This window comes from Apiospora marii (assembly GCF_038362585.1).
Source record: "Apiospora marii strain CBS 49790 chromosome Unknown utg000003l_segment0_segment0, whole genome shotgun sequence".
NCBI classification, from domain to species: Eukaryota; Fungi; Ascomycota; class Sordariomycetes; order Amphisphaeriales; family Apiosporaceae; genus Apiospora; species Apiospora marii.
In genome coordinates, this window is record NW_027117374.1 from 595,836 (window position 1) to 617,380 (window position 21,545).

The window sequence follows — 21,545 nt, forward strand, 5'->3', positions numbered from 1 at the left end:
CTGGGCAATCCAAGCTTCCTACCAACGAAAACGCGGTTGGGTCTCCGAGAATGCTAGCATCTACAAACATATCTATATTTTCTCCTTAGCCCTGCAACCCTCCATGTAAAGGAATGTAGATCATGCGATGTTATTTTGCCAAGCAACTAGCCCGCGTTACCCTGGGCTTAATACCCATGGCTATAAAGCAAACATATCTGCAAGCAGCGCTGTTTGTACACCCAGAGCATAATGGGATACGCAAGAATGGCCAACATCACGGATGAACTTGTGAAACATGTTTTAATATGCGATGGACCAAGTCGAGTTGCGGCATTTGCCTCAGTACTTAGGGCCTCCTACTTGAACTTTACAGGGGTAAACCTAACATATTGGGCTGATACGTTGGAAACGCCTGCTCATCTAGATAACAAAAGAATTTTGAAACATATACCGATGACACAAATACTGTCCACGTGAGTGGATGGCCGGGATGTCCACCGGACCGGGTTCACCGCGAATGTGAGAGCTCGGATCCCCTTTGAGCTAGCCGCAAGCTTGTCGTCTCTGTTTACACGAGACCAGACTAGGCCTGGAGCTAACGAGAAAGAAATCATCTACATTGGTCGTCATAGCATGTTCACGACAAGCCAAGATGTTACGAATTGGTTCCCATGATATTCGCCAGATCCCTTATCCTGAAAGAGCGCTTACAGGCTTGTCCTAATCTCATGATCGCCGCAAGGCAATCTTGGGACCAGCTCGAAAGGGTATATATATATATATATATACCTTGACTTCGCCCACGGCTCAAGAAAGAAGGCGAAACCACTTTTATTGCAAATACTGCATACTACTGGATGTTCCCTGTTATATGCTTTGTTCACATTCTACGAGATGTCAGAAGGAGAAATCCTGAAGAGGAGCTGGGGCTGCGACCAGTGCAGACTCATCACCCAGCTCGGACTCAGCACAGAGCCACATGAATGCTTATACTATGTCGAATTCAGCGACCAGACACTCTGGAAAGCGTGCAGTCTATGCATTTCAAACGGCCGACCATGCTGGGAAACCAACACGACTGATGAGAAGCTCAGGGACGTAGACACACATGAAGTGCTTATGGACCAGGCACCACCGCCTAGAGGAACTGTCCCAAAGAGGAATACCAAAAAATACTTGGAGAAGGTCGACAGGTCCTACGTCAGATACAATGCTTTTCGATATATGGCCGAGTCTCTAGCGAAGGAGTACCGTATTGCCTTTAATTATGGAGATAACCACAATCATGATGATGCCGCGGGAGCTATAAGGAAACTGCTCCTGACAAAGATGGAGGATTATCCCTTCCAACTTTGGAAGGACAAGATGTGGAATACCAGAGGGGGAACCCTATCGAACTCTGGCCAGTCAACCGCCCAGAACATTCAGTACCTCCCTCACGTGACGAGCCCGCCATATGGGGGAAACACGGCCTCCACGGGCATCACTGGTGGTGACGCAAGCTGGGCGGACGCCGATGGGCAGATACCCATGCCCCCAACCCAGGGACTTGGGGGAGACACATCTTTCACGGGTAATACTGGTGGTGACGGAGACTGGACATACACTCATGCGCAAATGCCCATGCCCCAGACTCTGGGACTTGAGGGAAGCACAGCCTTCACGGGAAATCCTGGTGTTGACGAAAACTGGACAGACCCTTATGCGCAGATGCCCATGCTCCCCGCTCAGGGGCCTGAGGGAAACGCAGTCGCCACGGGTGAGCCTGGTGGTTACGAAAACCCGGCAGACATTGAGGAACAAGTGCCCCTGCTTCCCATGCAAAAACTTGACGTCAACACCCAAAACATCGAGAATTATACCCGTATTAACAAACATCGAAAGCGGCTTGGGGAGATAGCCTGGGAATGCGACAACTGTTTCGCGCGGAACTGGCCTTGTGTACTTATTATTCCAGGCGGGCGAGCTTGTGTCACCTGCCCAAGAGGGCTCTGTGACAGTAAGTTGTGCGATGCAGCGCAGAGTGCGGAGAGGAGACGAAGGTCGAGCTTGACGTCAGCTGAGAGAGATGCGGAAGATAGGTGGATAAGGGATGAACAGCGGAAGAGGAAAAACGAGGCCAGACAACGATCTTATAAGAAAAAGAAGACTCCCTCTAAGAAAGAAAACCCCTCTGAAAAGAAAAACCCTTCTGAAAGCCAAGCCCCCGAACCGTTGGATAGGGACACAGACGAGAGGCGCAGACAGGTCATAGCAGTTCGACAGCACAACGCTCGGAATAAACAAGCAGCCCAGGCGTCCCTGGCGCGAGTAGAAAGAGCAGCACCGATTAGCAACTATTATCAAGGAGAAAACGTATACGACTAAGAAGTGGAAGAGAAGCGCGGCAGACTGGCAGTATCCTCAAGCTTCCCCCGGTGGTAACAGTCACAAGATGCGACAGCCAGCCTGGAGAACACGGGGTCCACATGCAGTGGCGCCGTAAAAACATACGGCCAGATATGTTGAGATCTTTCATAATCCTCTGGGAAGACTGATAGGTGCTTCCGACAGAAGCTTATGGGCGTTCCTTCTCATTCGTTCACCCCACCGATTACCAGTGACCCCCCCTTGATAGTGGCGTTGGTATATTGCTAGTGGTTTGGGGTCTATTTTGGTATCATGCGGACGGGTTTTCACATTCATCTATTGTTTCCTAGCAGTCATTCATTTCCAGTGTTCCCAGCAGGCGCTATTCTGCAGAAGGCACACAGTTCTGTCATACAGTCCCGGAATTTGGGGTCTTTGGAAAAGGCCGGACTGACACTGTCATTACATATATTGGGTTGGAACTGAAGTTCAATTTTATACATTCCAATATTAATAGCCACTCGTTGATTGCTCTACAAGTACGTTTTAATATATCTCACTGTCAGAGTTTGACTACCATGTCTCCCGCTCTCTCGTCAAGGCCCGCATGCCATGCTTCGTCTTCAGCATGAAAGTAGAAAAAAAACTAAACCCGATGATAGCGAGAAGATAACTTGAGGGTAGTTCATCACTCAGTTGAATCTTGGATAAGAGAGTCGAGCAAGCTGTACCACCGCGCCGGAACAGTCGAGAACCATGCTCGTAACATGTCGTGGACAGAACAAAACAGTATCTCTATCCGCGAAAAGCGTTCACTTCTATCAGTCAATGGATGTCGTTGATACCCAAGTTTGTTTGGTAGATACAGCCCACCAAGCTCACTCCGCTACTTAGAACATTAGGGGGATCAAAAAGAAGCTCATACCGTACTATCATGTCCCCTGAATCCATGTATCCCGCCAGGGACCCGAAAACAGCAGGACCATTTCGCCAGTTTTTCTGCGGTAAAATTCCATAAACTATCCATGCGGCTCAGTTATAACAACGATGAACTTGTCGCGGTGCCCTCAGCCTCCTGGCTCCGGCAATCCTGGACACCAACAATTGACACTACCCATCCAGCGTGAGAGAAGATAGGAGCCACTTATCTGAGAGATGATACCTGTCGCACGGGAAGAAGAACCAGGGAGTTAATCCCATATAGCTGTCGCAAGGCTCCTTTCAGGACAGGCTGGCTCAATCCAAGTCGGCACCCAAGGCGCTGCTGTTGCAACACATCAATCCCGGGTCGCATGTGCATCAGAAAGGGAGTCGAAGCTGCCAAAACGTCTAGAAGAAGTAATGTGCCACTATAGATTCTACCTTTTAAGGCTTTGATGTAAACACCAGATAGCGAGGCCGAAATGCGCTGGGAATGTGTCTGCGCACCGCCAAAGGCCCACCTTGCAGAGCTTGGGTCATATTGAAGCTGGGGTAAGTACTGCTGCTATGTCTGTCAACGCCAATAGCAATATTATCACACATCACGGGCATTGACCAAATCATATGTTGTGGGTCCGAGGCAAGTGTTTCGTTCTGCGAACCATGGCCATTGCAGTAACCAAGGTCTCTAATGGAATGTATTCTTTCGCGAATTCAGCAGTTTAATCCCGTGTTTTCCCTCATGACATGATACCGTTCCATCGTGATACATGGGCTTCCAAGTGCCTGTTTCCTCCTTCCAGAAAGGTCGCTGTGAGGACATTGTATGTAGCACCAGCCGTGGCAATACCAACCACAAACCAATGACATTATACCCTATTTGAGGCTCCCCAAAAACCCATGCTCTTTTTGTTTGTTATTGTTGTTGATTGGATTGGTAGTGGCGGATAATTTACCACTTGGCCTCCTTGCGGTCCTGGAAGCCCTTGAGGATGGCGACGATCTTGTCGAGGGCGGCGAGGTAGGGGCGGAGCTCAGCGACGACCTTGTCGTGGTCGGCGCCCAGCTTGGCGTAGAAGTCCTTGCGGTAGGGGCAGGCGCTCATGGCGGCGCTGAAGACGGGCTTGATCATGAAGCTGTGGTGGGGCTTCAGGGTGTTGCCGTAGGCGTTGCGGAACGAGTCGGACATCTCCTCGGTCTCCTTGGCCAGGTTCTGGCTCAGTGCAATACACGTGAAGTCCAGACCACTATTAAGGACACAGAAAAGTTAGCGGGCGATTTGGTAGGAGTGGTAGTCGTTGTGGTACGGGTGTAAGGGATTGAGGCTCATGCTGGGCGGGTAAGTTATGGATGTTGGCTTTTGCAAACAGCCGACCCCCAACGCAAGCAATTCCCGTAAGCCAATGCATTACGGGCTGTGTGTGTGTATGCTGCAGAGGAGATCAGATCAAGGAAGATCAAGAACGTACCGGACCAGCCAGACGAGACCCTCGGTGGCGACGTGCTTCTTGGTCTTGAGCTCGTTGATGACGAGCTCCTGGAGGGTGGCGCTCTCGGCGGGGGCGGCGAGCTGGCGCTCGCGGATCTTCTTGACGTTGCCGATCATGTCATTCTTGACGGGGGAGAAGGCGACGGAGCCGAGGGCGTCGAAGATGGTGGTCAGGGACTCGGCGGCGTCGAGGAAGTCGGTGGTGGCGATGGCGTTGTCCTTCTCCGAGTCGACGGGCACGTCCACGAAGGACTTCTTGAAGGTGTCGAGGAGGGTGCCTCCGGTGGGGAAGGTAGGGACCGACATGTTGATTTGTTTGGGTGGGAGGATGGAGAAATCGGGTTGTTAAGCTGTTGACGAGATCGGGCCAGATGTTAGTATGATAAGTAGGTTAAGATGTATGCAAGAGGGTCGTCGGGGTGGAGGTGAGAGAGAGGGGACGTGACGGGACGGGCAAGGAGGCGTTGCTGGTTGGAGCTTCATCGTACCTTTCTTCTTGTTATGTGGCCAGCACGACGATTGATGGTGTATGCGGGAAAGAAGATGGGGGTCCTTGAGGCTTTGGATATTTATTCCAAAGAACGAAGAGGATGGATCAGGAGAGGCGGAGGGTGGATAGAAGGAGCGGTGTCTTGATCAGGGGTTGGCCAATCTAGGTGCGTCAAAAGGGGAGCTCTGGATCGTGTCAACTTGAATGCTGGTCGCTAGCCACGACCCCGCGCTGCTAGCATTCCAATAGAGCGAAGGGGGCTTGTTCCGGATAGGCTGACGACGGTGGAGGGGTCGTTTAGGTGGGGTCCAGCCCGAGCCTCCCTGGCCTCTTACGTATGCCCGTGACGCCGTAACAGCATTTATGATCTCACAGCTGAGCCCAGGTAACCTGACAAGGTTGGCATTGGTGATACGGAAAAATTGACGAAGAGACTCGTATGTTCAGAGATTGAATCTCTCCATTTGAATGCCCTGTGGAAACTTCAAGAGCTTGAACTGTCGACAGAGAATACGGGCTGAGGAATAGCATTGCCAAGGGCTAGTTTCGACACGGGTTGCATGACTGACGCCACATGCTTGCACTGAGACCAATCGCCAATCAATCATACAAGGCATTGTTCAGCATATTACACATTTCCTGCCATTGATTGCTTCAATACTGCTGGTAATCTACGAACCCGCAAATGGTTACGGGACTACAATTGAGGGGGGTTGCACGCTGCGCTATGCCAATGCAAACAAATAAAAAATCCTTGGACCCAAAAACGAGACAAGTTTCCTTTCTCCGGGCCACCGCTAGCTAGACCGACCGTACCGCACGGCCGGGTCAGCTTCTGATCAGATCTGATCAGATGGGAATATCCTCCATCAACTCCAGGGCGCCCTCGCGTCCCACCGTAATTATCACGTCACCCAACGTCTTGGTGACGAAACCCGCTTCGCAGTAGGTGAAATAGTACTGTGTTGGTTGGTGGTTCCCAGGTTAGCTCAATCGGATCGCATCTCCGGGATGTTGTACAGCTACTAGCTAGCTGACTGCATATATGTATGGGGTTCGCTCGTGGGTTTCCACTACTTCAGTACTCACCTCCCATTTTCTCCGGAACACGTTGATCTCGGCGTCCGTCATGTTCGGGTGTTCCCGCCGCAGCGCCGGGGCAATGGTCGACTCGAAGTTCTGCATAAACTTCTCTTTCCACAGCCGCAGCGTCTTGGCGTAGTGGCCGCCGATGTTTTCGACGTTTTCCACGATCAGCGTGCCCTTGGACTCGGTGCTGATGTGGTTGAGCAGCTGCGTTATGGCGGGCAAATAGCCACCGGGGAAAATGTACTTGGCGATGAAGCTAAACGACTTGTCAGCTCGGGATTCCCATAAGTCCTAGGAACGCGTGGGGCAACAGTTGTAAACTCACTCTTCTTTCTTCCCGAGCGCCTCGTACCGGTTCTCCGGCATCGTGATGCACTGGAACATGGCAATACCCCCATCCTTCTTCAGCAGCCTGTCCATGTGCGAGAAGTACGTGGCCAAGAACTCGTTACCGACAGCCTCGAGCATCTCGATCGAGACAATCTTATCATAGGGCCGATCGGGGACCGCGAGGTTGCGGTAGTCCATCAACTTCACCTGGATGCGGTCGGCGAGCCCGGCCTGGCGGATGCGCTCCTCGGCGAGCAGCTTCTGCTCCTTGGACAGCGTCAAGCTAGTAACGCGGCAGCCCGTCTTCTTGACGGCCTCGATGGCGAACGAGCCCCAGCCCGTGCCGATCTCGAGCACGTGGTCCGAGGCCTTGATCCGGGCCCCGTCGACGAACCGGTGCAGCTTCGTCATCTGCGCCTCCTCCAGCGTCTCCTCGCGGTACGCCGAGCCCGCCGACTGCGGCTTCCAGATCGGGCACGAGTAGGTCATGTCCGGCGACAGGAAGGCCGCGAACATGTCGTTGCTGATGTCGTAGTGCGCCTGGATGTTCAGCAGGGCGTTGGAGAGCGTGTTGGTGGTCCGCGCAACGCTGCTGATGGCGCCGGAGATGGTGGAGAACCACGTCGTGCCGTTGCCCATCTGATCTCTGTTGATGATGAAGAGCTAAAAAGTATTGCGCATTAGATACCAACGAACCCCCAAGAAGAAGCTCATGCAAGATTAGGTGGGCTTGAGACATGGTGACATACCTGAAAGAAAGCCGTGAGGTCCTCGCAGTCGAACTCGCCCAGCATGTACGACTCGGCGAAGCCCATGTCGGCGAAGAGGAAGAGGCGCATCCAGAAGGAGTCGTCCTTGACGACGATCTCGACGCGCGGGACCGTGTCGGCCTTCCGCACGGCGTTTTGCTTCTGGCTCGGCATCTCCTTGGGTACGGCGCCCAGCTTCTGCCCGAAGACGAGGCGCGACCCGGCCGGCTGGTCGACCAGCAGCAGCGTGCCGACCTCGATCTTGGAAAAGACCGAGAGGATGGCGGGCTTGGCTACCGCCAGGGCGGGCCCCCAGGTCGAGCTGCCCAGCTTGGTGCCGACCAGGTCGGCCCCGCGCATAAGGGGCCGAGAGACGAAGTCCGGCAGCAGTGATGGTGCCATTGTTTCCTTCCTTCTTTCGGGTTTTGTCCGACAGCGCAACAACTTCAACCACTTGAAGAAACGTGGTGGGGAGGCTTTCTCTCCGTAGGAAACCGCTACGCCGGCTACCAAAGCAAACAGAAAAGGGAAAACAGGCCCTCGTGTTGGACGGGTGATGATGCGAAGACCAGGCGAACAGACTCTTGATGGTGTAAACGATCGCGGGCGCTAGCCAATCCTAACAGTTTCCAGGCAAGTTGATCGATGGTGGGAGACTTAAGCTTATTCCGTTTGATTATTCTTCCAGAATATCAAGCCAAATTAACGATCATATGTATTTCGAAGTCTACAGTTTGCCATGGCAATATATTATTAGAGGGGAAGAAAATATAGTAGGGCTCGAAGGGGAAACACCCGTCTATCCTTCCTCGTCGACTACTTCCTGTTCAGCTTGCTTTTGGCTCCATCGAATCTGGCCGAACTCCTAGCAGTTACATAGTGGCGCACTGGCGTAACTCCGTGCATTACCAAGTACGGTAAGGTTACCTACGCCCGTATGTAGCATGTGGCCACCGAAGTTGCATGCAGCCTTCCACCATAGAGACAGGCTGGGAAAAGGTGGTTAAGTAGGCCGAATCCAGCAAAGAGGGAGAAAAAGATGAAGCAGTCCTTGCCAGTGCGGCCGGTCTCCGCAGCGGAGAATCCAGGGACGACGGACGGGGAACAGGGATGCTGAGAACGGCTTGGGGATAAGCCGAATATTAGCAAAAAGGTTTAAATGGCGAACGAAAGTATCTCGGAGGCGTGCGCCAGCGCGATTGTATCATCTCAGCTGCAGAGATATAATGATATGTCATTCAGCATACATGGATGCGAGAGCTGCACCGGTAGAGATATTGGGCGCGCAGCGATGATTCTGGGCGCACCTTCACTCGACTGACATGTAGTAGTATGAGGTAAGTATGTATGTACATGCCAGCAGGCGACGATCTTGACGAAGAAACAAAGATGGACCGCAGCTAGCCCATCCGGGAAACGCCAACTGCAGATGAAGTGGAAACCATCAACGCTCCAACTCTCGATGGGGAGGGAGTTCTGTGTGAGGAGGTTGCCTGTTTCGCCTGGAAATGGATCGGCAAAGGGGTCCGAGAGATGCTAGCGTTTTGCGACTGGTAGCACAGGAGTTGCATTTGGGTTAGTTTCAAGTTCGATGAACCAGCACAAACGAGGGGGTTGCAGATGTGACAGCGGCCGCAACAAGAGACATGGATCTGAGCACCACCGTCGCCGTAGAACTCCCGAGGGTCCCGACGCGGTGTATCACGAACTGCGAGCTACGTAGTCCTTTATGGGCCACTTGCCCCCCCCCCCCCTTCATAGTCGACGGCAGCGATCGCGATTTGAATCTCCTGGTCTGTTGGCGCGATCGTGACAATGATAGCTCTTCTGTCCTTATCGATGATCTCGTGTAACGAAGGTGGTTTTCCAGTCCAGTCAATATTCCATTTCTCAATGAATAGCACGCGGACAGTGAAGTCTTGTCGGCGACTGTACCGCTATAGCTAAAGTTCGTGAATGTGCTGAGTTTTGGTCTCATTCAATCATGACAGGCTAAGCAATTGTCGAATTATTGCGTTCTATATCAACAGGAATACAATTGATTGACGATTGGCTAATGCCGTGGTACCACGTATAGTAGTGCCTTTCGGGTATGATCTCGAATCTGAGGTCATGTTAGCTGTAAGCCTGGCCAAGCCAGATTCCAAAGCCGAGATCCCAAAGCTTGGCCGCTGAGGGTGGTGTGGAGTCGACCCCCAATTCAGTCAGTCAATTAACGCGGGCTACCCTGCAAGGGTCCGGCCCAACGCGACTTTCCTGTAAAACGCGTCTCCCAGAAGTCGAGCATACGGTTCTACAAGCAAAAGCTACTCCAACATCTGCATCCACATCGCAGGGGCATATAATCGGCACAAATACCAAATACACGAACATCATACTTCGGGATTCACCATGTCGCAACCTATGCTCACAGTCGCGGGGGATAAGACCGCACCGAAGAAAGCCCAGCTTAACCTGCTGCCGTGTCGCATACACCACGATGGAAACGTCGCCCCTTTAGAATCTTTCTGGCGTCCAACGGCCACTGAAGGTATGTGCAATCGACAGAATACAGGCAGGGAAACATTTGCCTTTTTCTCTTCATATCTCTTAGCCATTATCTAATGTTGTTTCAGATGGATCAACAAAAACAGCCTACCTGAGAGGTCGCAAGCTGCACGGCAAGACGGTGCCGCTGCCCGCGGGCTACTACGGCGCCGTGGCCGAAAGGGGGGACACCAAGCGCGAGATCCCCCGTGAGGAGGAGATGGACCAGGACGCCGACCTGCAGGAGCTGCCCGATGCCCTGGAGATCGCGCCGCTCCAGAGCAAGGCCCAGTTCGACGACTTCGTGGTCTGGGGCCACGAGTCGCTGGCGGATGCCGGCGCCGACCCCTACGTGAGGGGCATTGAGGAATGGGTGTCCTTTTCCGAGCAGGTAGGTGTTCGAGAACGAGTTCTACCGGTGAAATCATGACAGAAACCCCAAAACTGACTGCAAATACTCCAGATTCACTCGTATCCCGCTTTGGACAGCAGCGCATAAGAAGGTAGTCTATGCGGTTTGGTTTATTGCACTGGGTATAGATGCATGGTATAACGGCGTTACGGCGCGCTGAACACAGCACTCATGAATTCGTTGGAATTTTATAGACAAGGATACTTTGATCTAGGCTTAATGATAGTATTTTCCTGATGCAAACACTTGATACCGGTCGAGGAAGCATTTATTCCATCACCAATAACATACTGGCTCTCTGGTGTATGTTGGTGGTGTAGCAGAGCTGTAAGGCTAAAAAGCTCGATGCTCCAGCTGGGTTTAGCGAGGTTACTGGTAACTTCCAGTAACAAAACAGCCTTGCCCCGCCAAACGTTATCAATCAGTTCAATTCTTTTGATAAGTTTCCCAGTCGCGCATTTATTCCGCGACCCAACCATCATCATCTTTTCCATCAAATCTGCACCCAATTTGGCCACAATCCCATCACCGCGGCATCGCGCCATCGCATCGCATCGCATCTCCATCATGACACCCGGTGCTCTGAATGGCGAGGCGGCCGTCGGCCCTGAGGGGTCGCGGCAGAAGAGTAAGGCGACGCCCGACTCGATCCGCGTGGGCTGCATCGCCATGGTCGAGAAGGACGGGCAGGCGCGGCGCGCCGAGATCCTGAGCATCAAGGACACCAAGAGCGGGCGACAGTTCTACTGCAACTTCGACAACTTCAACAAGCGCCTCGACGAGTGGGTGCCCGTCAAGCGCATCGACTTCGACCAGGACGTCGAGTGGCCCAACCCGGACAAGGACAAGCCCAAGGCCGGTAAGACCAAGAAGGGCGCCGTCGCCGCCGGCCCTAACGGTGCTCGCAAGAACGTCGGCAAGAAGAACGTCGCCCAGAAGCGCCCCGGCAAGCGCGAGCAGTCCGTTACCTCCGAGGCCGTCACCCCGCACCCCTGGTCCGAATTCGTCGATTCGCAGAGCCAGAGCAAGGCGCCCTCGACCCCGCGCGACCTCGATTCCAAAGCCGGCGACACCCCTGCTGCCAATGGCGGCGGCGGCGACGAGATGGACGTCGACGACGACGAGAACAATCCCCCCGAAGTCAAGAAGGAGGAGTTTAGCAGAGAGGCCGAGATCGAGAAGCTGCGAACCGGCGGCTCCATGACGCAGAACCCGACCGAGCTGGCGCGCATCCGAAATATCTCCAAGGTGCAGTTCGGCCGGTGGGACCTGTTCCCCTGGTACTTCTCGCCCTACCCCGAAGCCTTCACGCAGGAGGACGTCATCTTCATCTGCGAGTTCTGCCTCAACTACTACGGCGACCAGAAGTCCTTCACGCGGCACCGACACAAGTGCACCCTGCAGCACCCGCCCGGCAACGAGATCTACCGCGACGAGTACGTGTCCTTCTTCGAGATCGACGGCCGCCGGCAGCGCACCTGGTGCCGCAACCTGTGCCTACTGTCCAAGATGTTCCTCGACCACAAGACGCTCTACTACGACGTCGACCCGTTCCTGTTCTACGTCATGACGCAGAAGGACGAGAGGGGCCACCACTTCGTCGGCTACTTCTCGAAGGAAAAGGAGTGTGCCGAGGGCTACAACGTGGCCTGTATCCTGACGATGCCGCAGTACCAGCGCAAGGGCTTCGGTCGACTGCTGATCCAGTTCTCGTACGAGCTGTCCAAGGTCGAGGGCAAGCTGGGCTCCCCCGAGAAGCCGCTCTCGGACCTGGGCCTGCTGAGCTACCGGCAGTACTGGTCGGAGCAGATCCTGGACCTGCTCCTGAGATACAACGACCGTGATGATAAGTGCAGCATCGAGTCGATATCGTCGGAGCTGGCCATGACGACGCAGGACGTGGAGCACACGCTGCAGGCGCTCAAGATGCAGGTCTACCACAAGGGCGAGCACAAGCTCGTCGTCTCGGAGAAGATGATGCAGCAGCGCGAGAAGGCCAAGTCCAAGAACATCCGGTCCATCTCCCCCGGGCGCATCCAGTGGAAGCCCCCCGTCTTCACGGCCTCCTCTAGGACTTGGGGCTGGTAAATCTGAGAATCCTGTTCGAATTGGAAGAAGAAACGAACGGCGACTGTTGACGGCATAGCAAAGGAGTTGGGGTTGTCTGTTTGTTTGTTTTATAGCTTTGGGTAAAAAAAGTACTTACTTAGGGCGTTCGTTTGCTTTTTATTATTGACGAAAAAGATACCCTAGGTAGATTGAATGAAAAATACTGATATGGCGGCATATTTTGCCATTATTCGAATTCGCTAGAACTGCTACATACATACATACATAAGCGTAACAGACATATGTGCTTGCTTTGTGCCTATGATTATAAAGTCTTCTTGCATATATGTAGCCCAATGTACTCTCCTTTCATGCTGCACCATCTAGATAATTACTTCAACTCGTCCACCCCTTTCCCACCCTTGCCTGTTTCCACCGCAGCGCCCTGCCTCATCGGCTCCCCGTCCAGCATCCGCCGGAGCACGCGGCTCAGCCGCAGCACCCCGTCCTCGAGGTCCGCCTCGTCCTCCCACGCGAAGCACAGCCGCACCTCGTGCTCGAACTGCGGCCCGTTCGTATCTCCTTGAACGGCGAACAGCCCGCCGGTGCCGATGGCCAGGTTCTCCTCCGCCATGCACCGCTGCGCGACGTCGTCGGCCTTCAGGTCCCCGGGCAGCCGGAACCAGACGAAGTAGCCGCCGAAGACGTCGTCGCGGCCCGCGAGGCTACGGACCACGCCCTTCATGGCTGTGTTCGCGTCGTTTCCTCCGTTTTCATCGTCTTTCGGTAGTGCGTAAAGCGGCCCCAGATGCCGCCGCAGCGCCCCCGCCACCAGCCCGTGCCGCCTTCGGTACGCCGGCCTTAGCGCGTCCCGCAGGTGCGCCGCCAGCCCGCCCGAGACGAGCAGCTCGTAGACGACGGCGGCCGCGAACTGGGAGGGCGCGCCGCCGGAGCGGGTAGAGCCCGTCTGCGAGAGGCCGTAGGCGAAGTCGGGGCTGGACTCGGTCCAGCCGGTGCGCAGGCCGGGCCCCGCCAGCTTGCTGAAGGAGCCGTTGGAGACGGCGTGGCCGAAGGACTTGCCGGGCGGGTCGTGCGGGGGAGGGGCCTAGGGGGCGCTCGAGGTCGGTGAGGCGGGGGAGGAGGGCTTGGTTGAGGTCTGGTGCTGTTTCGGGAGAGGAAGAGGAAGAGGTGGTGGGTTGCCATTGCAGCATGTCGTACACATCGTCGCAGACGATAAGGGCATCGTACCGCCGCGCCAGCTCCAGCAGCCCCTCGCGCCGGCGCCGGCTCATGGTCTTGCCCGACGGGTTCGAGAAGGAGGGGACGCAGTACACCACATGGCGGTAGAGCTTGCGGTGCGGTCCCGGGTCCTTGAACGACTTTTCCCCCTCTCCCCCCTCTCGGGCAGCGGCGGCGGCATTGTCTTCCTCGGCCGACCTACGCAGCCCCGCCTCCAAAAACCCAAGATCGATCCCCTCCTCGTCCTCCGGCACCGCGCGCAGACGGCCCTTCCCGCCGAGCCCGGCGTCGGCGAAGATGGGACACGCGAGGAAGTAGCAGGGGGCGACCATCCAGACGGCGCGGGTGTAAGCCGGGTCCGTGAACGACTGCAAGATGCACGCGAGGCTCTGGCTGGCGCCGCCGCTGACGGCGATGCGCTCGACATCCGACGAAGTCCCGTAGAAGTCGGCGAGCCAGGCGGCCAGGGCGCCGCGCAGGGGCTCGAAGCCCGGGTCGGGCCCGTAGAGCAGCGCGGGGGCGGCGAGGGCCGGGTTGCCCAGCAGGCGCTGCGAGGCCGCGTTGAGGGCCGCGGTGGGGAGCAGGTCGGTCGAGGGCCAGCCGCGCAGGAGGTTGATGGATTTTCGGGGGTGGTCCGCGTTGGAGGCCATGGCGGAGGCGTTTACGGGGCGGTTGGGGGAGGGTTGGACCTGGGCTTGAGGAGCTGATGTCTTCGAATCGGCTGATGATGCCATCATGGTCGTCTCATGGATGCAACGGGGTTTAAGGCGGGTCATTATTTGCGGGTGCAAGATCTGGGGATATATCGAATGGCTGGATGTACCGCGAGAGAAACATCTAAACATTGCCTGGGATGGGAATAATGGAGGTTGTAGGTCGTCGTGCATATTTATACCCAAAGCTGCAGGTGGACCCCGTCATGCAAGATCGGGACCGAAATCCGGAGCGGCGGGAGGTGGAGCTACATTTCCCCAAACTTACCGTTACAACCACCATACTTCACCCATGTGACCCGTGACGTGACCTGCCCTTGACAAGGCATACTAGAGATTATACCTTAGACACGTCAGAAATGCCTTCATTACGTTTGACACTGCGACTGTGGTGTCGGCTCAAGATGTAACAAGCGGCAAGGGCATTCCAAAGAAGCCTTCAAAGAGTTAGTTGACCATAGCCAAATTGCATATACCGATCAGTTAAACATGCGAACATGCCATTGAACAATGCTAAAAGAGCGCTATAACGGGGGTATAATAATGATGCACCCAATAAACGACCCGGCCAATGCTTTCCCCTGATGATGCTACACTCGCACACGCACAAATACATGGGCAAGTGCCCGGCTGCCCACGTCTATTAGAGATAAAACTCTTTCCTCTTCGTCCCTTTCTCTTCCCCGCCACTCTTTCGTTTTTCCCCCTCGGTCTTTTTCGTCAAATCTCATAAGGCTTATCGTTCTTGAAAATCAAATGCGGCTTCCGCTTCGCAATGTCCAAGATGGTCTCGGCAAAGACGCCGTTGGCCCACGCGAACCAGCTCCGCGTGTACGAGCTGACCATATTTACATCCACGCTCTCGTGGATCAGTCCCAGCTTGCTCGCCTTGAGCACGAGGTTCAAGCACTCCTTGATCTCGGCATCGCTGTCAGACGTCTGCGCCTGGACGAGCAAGCTCATGGGCCACGCGTTCGACAAACCAATGTGAGGTCCTATAATTGACGCAAACAAATCATTAGCAAACATACTCGAGTACAAAAAGGGGTAAGGGGGACAAAAGTACTCACCTCCGATGCCGTGGAACTCGCGACCCGTCAGGAAGTAGGGGTTCGACTCCTTAGACAGCAACATCTTGCGGGTGTTCTGGTAGACGGGATCGTCGCGCTTCAGGAATCCCATCAGGGGCAGCGCCAGCAGCGACGGGTAGTTGGCGTCGTCCATGAAGAGGGCGGAGCCGTAGCCGTCGACCTCGTACGCGAACACATCGCCGAACTTCTTGTGGTGCACCACCCCGTGCTCCCAGACCCCGTCGGCGATGGTCTGGCTCCACCGTTCGGCGCGGCGCGCCCACGTGGACTCGCCGGCCGCCTTCAGGATGTTGGCCGCCCGCTTCAGCTCGACCGCCATCATGGCGTTGGCGGGGATGAAGAAGCCCAGCGTGGTCGCGTCGTCGCTGGGCCGGAACGCGGACCGCACCAGGCCCGTGCCGTTGTTGAGCGGGTTGCCGACGCCGTTCAGGTTCAGGGTCTCGGTGCCCTGGTTCGTGTTGCGGCTGAAGGTGTACTCGTTCCTCTCGTAGCGGCCCGTCTCCGGGTCGAAGGTCGGCTTCGACTGCTGCTCGAGTACGGTGAAGACAGTCTCGAGGGCCAAGAACCACCGCGTCGTCAGGTATTCGCGCGAGTCGGTGTGGTCGTTGAAGTCGTTGCTCAGGGCCAGGAAGTGAGCCAGCGAGTCCAGCTCGTACTTGCATTCGAAAACGGCCGAGGGCTCATAAGCGGGGTGGACATTATCATCCTGCCCGTTATGGCTGACGGGCAACCCGCTGATGGGGGGCGGCTGGAAGGCGTTGCAGTAGGGCGACTCGATGACGAACTCGGACTGTGTGTTGATGGCGCCTAGGATAAGTTGGTAGACGGCAGGGTCTTTCTTCGCCAGCGGTTGGTACGGCGACAGCTGGTTCGTCGAATCTCGCAGCCATTCCGCAATAATGTCGCCTGGGCTCGGCATGTCAGCCATCGAGAGAGGGGCACTCCTCAGGTCAGGAAACCATACCTGTGATGATGAAGGATTGCGGGCCCTCCCATTTCCCAGAATCGTCGGGCGAGTATGTGTTGGGCTTCTTCTTCTTTTTCTTGCCGTCTTTCCCCGTGGTATGGAACTTGACTGTCGTGTCCGTCGTTGACTGTGTTCAAGCATAAGTCAGCATATGTTCTTGGCGCATCTTGCTTCGGTGGAAGCAGCGCCTGCCGCGGCGTCCAGACTAACCGGAAAGGCGTTCTCGAACAAGCGCGCAAGATCGGGGTCTTGCATGCGCGAAGTGACGTCGTCGATGACCTTCTCAATGGCGTCGGAGTGGAAAGTTCGGCATCGGGTATGGGGCCGTTGGAACGGCAGGGCGAGAGGGCCTTCGCTAAGGGGCCGGCTGTGCGACAGAGAGAAAGGCAGTGTCAGCAAGGGCTTTCTGCGCCTGCAGCTAGGGAGAGGTAGGAGCAAGGCAAGGAGGGGCAGCAAACGTACTGTGAGTAGGCCGAGTAGGATTTGTAGTCGGGGCAGGCTTCGTTGGGGTCAAAGTCGGTCAATGGCTGCTGTTGGGCGGCGGTTTGGTCCGACAATAAGCAGGCCAGAGCCAGAGGGGCCAGCGAGCGAAGCGACCAAGTCATGATGGTTGGTGTGGTTTCTGGTAGTGGCGGCAGTCGATCGTTTCTGGAGCTCTCAAAGCTCTCTCTGTTGTTGTTTTTCACCGGAAGACGGTCATTGGAATAAATGTGTAGTTAAGACTGGTCAAGGGCACGCGGCAGCAAGGTGGGATGTGCAAGTTTATAGGAGAAACCGAGCTCGTATAGATGCAGGTTTGTTTGGGAGGATGGGGATTACTATGTGACCAGAGTGCAGAGTTCCCTAACTTTTCGGTGCTGTCATCGTCGGAGGGTCACTTTGCAGGGTCAGCCCGCACCTGCCCACCCCACCTGCTTGCTGCTTGCCTCTGGCGGTACCGCGCTTGCTGCGCTGCACTGCTGCGCTGCTGCACTGCATCCACTGAGCTGCACCTCTAAATGGTAAATGCACGGCAGCAGATCCACCGAGTTTCTGCAATCGCACTCGGGCAGGGAACCCCTTTGCTTAAGCGAGAGAAATGATCCCGAAGCCACTTGCTCAACAGTATGTTGACAGGGGTGAACTTAAGGTTGTATCCCAGTGTAGAGCCAATTGAAGCTTGATTTTGCTACAGCGCTTGAGCGGTCCCCAGAATTAAGAGGATTAAGCCTCCTCGCCTGTCCCTTGAAGCTGTCCCCTACAGCACAAACTAGCCCCTAGACCCGTCACCCAGCCAAGCTAGATGGGCGATTCCGGGGTACGTCGCACAATCTCTCATCTCGAAACAGGTAACCTCCAAGAGCCCCCCACTGCGCACACATTCAACTGATGATTTGCGTCAGGGATGAGCTTTTCTGCTGGGCTTCCGTTGCTTCTTTCCCACCTTCTTCCCACCCCCAAAGACACCTTCCTCCTCCCTGTATGTAAACACCCGTCTCGAAGTGCGGCCGTCTCATACACGGCGGGGCTTGGCATATGCATGCTTCGGCTCAAGATGGCAGGAAGCCAATTGGTAGGAATCTGACTGTGGCCCCGACTCACGGGACCAGCTTCTTGTTTGACCTGAGCCGGTAGCCGGGTAATACGCCGATAGCATTTCACTGGTTACACCGTAACCATGTTGCTCTGAGTAATCAAACCGGCAAGTTGGCGCCGAGGGAGTGAGTGAGAACAACTCAACCAGCCAATTCTAGGTATAGAGCGAGAGCCATGGATCCCATGGGCTTCAAGAGGTCGGCTACTCAATGAAATACCTACATAAACCAATTCGGCGTCTCATCACAGCCTCTATCTTGGCTGGGATCGTGCCGGATGCCTACTTTATATTGCGGGACGAACTAATAGTCCGGCTCGAATATAAGGCGAGCTGCGATCAAGCTAAAACGTCCGGGAAACGTCTTAAAGTTGTCACACCCTCGGCCTCGCACAACCTTTGTGGCTGAGTTGCTTCATGGCAGCTTTGCTCAAACCCATTTCCCGATTCCTTATGCAGCGACCCGCCAACCACTCCCCCGATTGAGTCTATTCGCGACCTTCTCCCGCGGTCCAGCGCCTAGGAGCCAAGACCTTGATGGTTCTGATTCAATCTCGCCGTCGGCTTGACGCACCATGGTGCCACAATCGGGGGAATCGGCATCATGCACCGCGGGTTATCGTCACCAAAACGTCCCCTCCCGTCTCGTTTGGTTGGCAGAACCCGGAAAACAATGATCAGGTGGCTTTTGCTGTATTAGGCGCGAAGGGGAGCGATTAATGCCATTGCCAATGCTCTGGGGATATCCTCAGTTGTATCCAGTATGGGTAGATGAATCAGGCCACCCTTTAGCCTTGGCATCGTTGAGTTCGTCTCATGGGAGGCAGCTTGACGTATGTCGGAAGCCTTGGTAGAAGAGAAGACTTAACACAAGTTTGGCGGTCTTGGTCGGGTAAAGATATCCTACCGGGCGCACATGCGGTCTAAGTCGGCGGCGATGCTTACCGGCAGGGTGCCAGCTGTCAACGAAGCCTCTTCGGGTTGATGAAGAAAACTGGCTGTATTTGACAGCGGTCAGTGACATTCATTATCTCATTGGGCCACAGGAGTATCATCTTCTACTCCCTATCAACCTGGCAAGGCCAATATGGCCCATGAATGAATGTATAGGGTCCGGGTCCTGGAACGAAGGTAAACTGCAGCTCGGTCGTACTTGAGAAGGAATGGAAAGGATTGGAAGGGTAAGTGTATTGCGGGTGATCTACTCTAAATAGCTTTAGAGATAGGGTATTATTCACGGACTCACGGCAGCGCACAGATGGGAGAATCTGTGCTTAGGTGTCGTTGGGGAATTTCGAGTCCATGCTGAGACTTGCTGTTATAAATATCTTCATCTTGAATGGAGAGAGCGACCGGTATACAGCAACGCAGTGGCTCGCCAAACGGGCGCTCATTAGGGTAATCATCTTAAGGCTTTTCGTTTTACGATACCGTCTGTTAGCTCTTGGTAAGGGTTTATGTGTTTATCAGGCAAGGTCAATTTCTGTGGCATCCGTCCAATACGATGGGGGTAGTCCTCCCGAGGCGTACAGCCAGCAGCACATGGAAAGCTCTTGGACGCTTCGTCTGTGGTCAAGTAGGGGACCAGCAAGACAACGGACATTTCACATCTCTAGATCCAGGGTCAATTAGACGTGAGATCTCTAAAGAGATTCAGAAACGGCCTCCACGATTGTCATTTCGCGAGCCGGATGTCGATGCAACGAGGCTAGGAGGCTGTACTGACTGACTACTCTCTCGCCAAAGAGACGAGAAAGAGCATACCATCTCCGACAGCAGCAACCGTCCGAGCGCCGTGTCCTCTCATCGTCCCCGGTAGTCCAGCTGGAAAACAAAACGCGGTCGCGTTTTGTAAATGTAAACGTAGAGAGGTCCGAGATGGTGGAAGGATGTTATTGCTGCAGCCGCAAGACCACACGTATCCGGCGGGGTTTCCTCTCTGCCACTTCACTTTATCGATGATGTTGATGGGCACTGGGGACTCATTAAAGAGTTCAATAAGTCTCTTCTCTGAGCCAAAGAGGAATTGGATGTATGAGACTGCCCCCTGGGCTGTGTCTGGCTAAGACACTTTCGCCTTCTAGAGTCCTGCTCGAAATTGTTCCGGGGGTGGTGCCACTCGACTGCTCGGCTGCCAGGCCGAGGTGCAGCTTGATGTGCGTTTTGACAGCAGGTTTGCTTTTGCGGCGGCGTGCGGTTTAGGTGCATGATCGACCATGTCGGTATTCTCACAGGTAGCCTGTCTGCGTGCTGGATGCCGTATCTCTGATTGATGAAAAGTCGTATACAGCACCGATCCCGAAATCGGTGCATGTTCTCCTCAGGACGCTTCCTTACTTTGATCAATTACTCCTAGCTATGAGAATCTGCGCGGGGACAATTGATGGTTCGGGTATCTTCGTCCGCGGCGTTGAACATTGAAAGATCGACGGGCTGCCACGTTGTGTCTCACTATTCTCAGCCTCCGACGAAATACACGAGCATCTGCGGATAACAACTTATCAGCCCTTTAAGCTTAACAGCATCCTCGCCCTACAGTTCTGTTGGAGAGTGACACCACCGATATTACCTGTGGGCAAGTCTTTGAATATTCTCATTTCCAGGTGGATTAGGCGGCTTTCTCGTGCTAGAGGCTGCAGCAATCACTGGCTGTTCGCAGTAGCGTGGCAGGACTGTCAGGTAGGACCTGCATGCAAAAGCAACGGAGGCCTGACTTGATGAGGGGCCGATCATCAAACATGAAAATGAATGATGACTGGGCAGTAGGTAGTACGCTGGCCTGCTGGCATTGCCGCAAATTTGCTTCGGTGTGCCTGTTCCTGAGCCATGTGGGCTGCTGGTTAGCAGAGGGGAAAAAAGAAAGGAGGAAGAAGAAGAATTGAGGAGGGGGAAAGGGGGAAAAGCAAGTAGGGCATGGTTTATGCTCATCAGACCTGCAGCTGCACGAACGAATGCTAAAGAGCCTGCATGCGAAAGCCGAAGTCATTCCAACAGAATGGAACAACAGCGGAACAGCGACTGTATGACGTTGAGGTAGCCATCTATCAACATGGCTACTCGAACTGTCATGATATCCATCAGTTTGGCGAGTTTCAACAATGGCCAGGACCGTACAGGATAGGCGAGAAGTCAGAACTAACAACTTGACTGCCCCATGTGGTACTAACAATTTTAATTGAAGCGAAGCGAAGAGTCGTTTGGCCTTGGGTCTAGAACCGGGAATGACGATATCCAACTGCGCTGCGGTGTGTAGAGAAATCTGGAACTGGTGTGCAGTTGGCTGAACCACCATGATTTCCGGCACCTGGTGAGCCTCAATCTCCGGCCCACAACGATCCCTATACGGTAACCCGTCCTCCATAGTATGCAGTCTCCTTTCATACTGGCCGAGTCCCTCCCTCAGACTTGCCAGATGCCAACGCCCCTGGCAGTGTCTGACTGCTTATACGCTCCCGCCAGCTACGCCAACGGCGTTATTACTCTGACTACCTACCCGGACCACACAGACACTTGATCTCGACCGCCGTCATCATCGATTCCCTGATGGGAGGACCCCTCTTTGAGACCTTCCTGCCT

The 21,545-nt window shown here is 54.6% G+C and overlaps 7 protein-coding genes across 7 annotated transcripts; 3 read left to right on the forward strand and 4 right to left on the reverse strand.

Annotated features, from left to right (window-relative positions):
- Window positions 1-876: 876 nt before the first annotated feature.
- On the forward strand, window positions 877-2,349 carry PG985_003648 (uncharacterized protein; the record flags this gene model as incomplete). The annotated part of the gene is made up of 1 exon (XM_066823417.1): window positions 877-2,349. The coding sequence occupies one exon, from the start codon at window positions 877-879 to the stop codon at window positions 2,347-2,349; it is 1,473 nt and encodes a 490-aa protein (XP_066686577.1).
- Window positions 2,350-4,204: 1,855 nt separating this feature from the next.
- Window positions 4,205-5,047, reverse strand: PG985_003649 (glycolipid transfer protein domain-containing protein; the record flags this gene model as incomplete). The annotated part of the gene is made up of 2 exons (XM_066823418.1): window positions 4,205-4,499; window positions 4,722-5,047. The coding sequence occupies 2 exons, from the start codon at window positions 5,045-5,047 to the stop codon at window positions 4,205-4,207; spliced, it is 621 nt and encodes a 206-aa protein (XP_066686578.1).
- Window positions 5,048-6,080: 1,033 nt separating this feature from the next.
- PG985_003650 (cyclopropane-fatty-acyl-phospholipid synthase) lies at window positions 6,081-7,801 on the reverse strand (the record flags this gene model as incomplete). The annotated part of the gene is made up of 4 exons (XM_066823419.1): window positions 6,081-6,191; window positions 6,321-6,576; window positions 6,646-7,313; window positions 7,400-7,801. The coding sequence occupies 4 exons, from the start codon at window positions 7,799-7,801 to the stop codon at window positions 6,081-6,083; spliced, it is 1,437 nt and encodes a 478-aa protein (XP_066686579.1).
- Window positions 7,802-9,790: 1,989 nt separating this feature from the next.
- On the forward strand, window positions 9,791-10,424 carry PG985_003651 (uncharacterized protein; the record flags this gene model as incomplete). The annotated part of the gene is made up of 3 exons (XM_066823420.1): window positions 9,791-9,929; window positions 10,015-10,316; window positions 10,389-10,424. The coding sequence occupies 3 exons, from the start codon at window positions 9,791-9,793 to the stop codon at window positions 10,422-10,424; spliced, it is 477 nt and encodes a 158-aa protein (XP_066686580.1).
- Window positions 10,425-10,904: 480 nt separating this feature from the next.
- PG985_003652 (histone acetyltransferase) lies at window positions 10,905-12,425 on the forward strand (the record flags this gene model as incomplete). The annotated part of the gene is made up of 1 exon (XM_066823421.1): window positions 10,905-12,425. The coding sequence occupies one exon, from the start codon at window positions 10,905-10,907 to the stop codon at window positions 12,423-12,425; it is 1,521 nt and encodes a 506-aa protein (XP_066686581.1).
- A 352-nt stretch (window positions 12,426-12,777) lies between these two features.
- Window positions 12,778-14,362, reverse strand: PG985_003653 (uncharacterized protein; the record flags this gene model as incomplete). Its single annotated transcript, XM_066823422.1, has 2 exons — window positions 12,778-13,491; window positions 13,607-14,362. The coding sequence occupies 2 exons, from the start codon at window positions 14,360-14,362 to the stop codon at window positions 12,778-12,780; spliced, it is 1,470 nt and encodes a 489-aa protein (XP_066686582.1).
- A 696-nt stretch (window positions 14,363-15,058) lies between these two features.
- PG985_003654 (uncharacterized protein) lies at window positions 15,059-17,001 on the reverse strand (the record flags this gene model as incomplete). The annotated part of the gene is made up of 5 exons (XM_066823423.1): window positions 15,059-15,333; window positions 15,409-16,335; window positions 16,394-16,523; window positions 16,607-16,763; window positions 16,859-17,001. The coding sequence occupies 5 exons, from the start codon at window positions 16,999-17,001 to the stop codon at window positions 15,059-15,061; spliced, it is 1,632 nt and encodes a 543-aa protein (XP_066686583.1).
- Between the last annotated feature and the right edge of the window lie 4,544 nt (window positions 17,002-21,545).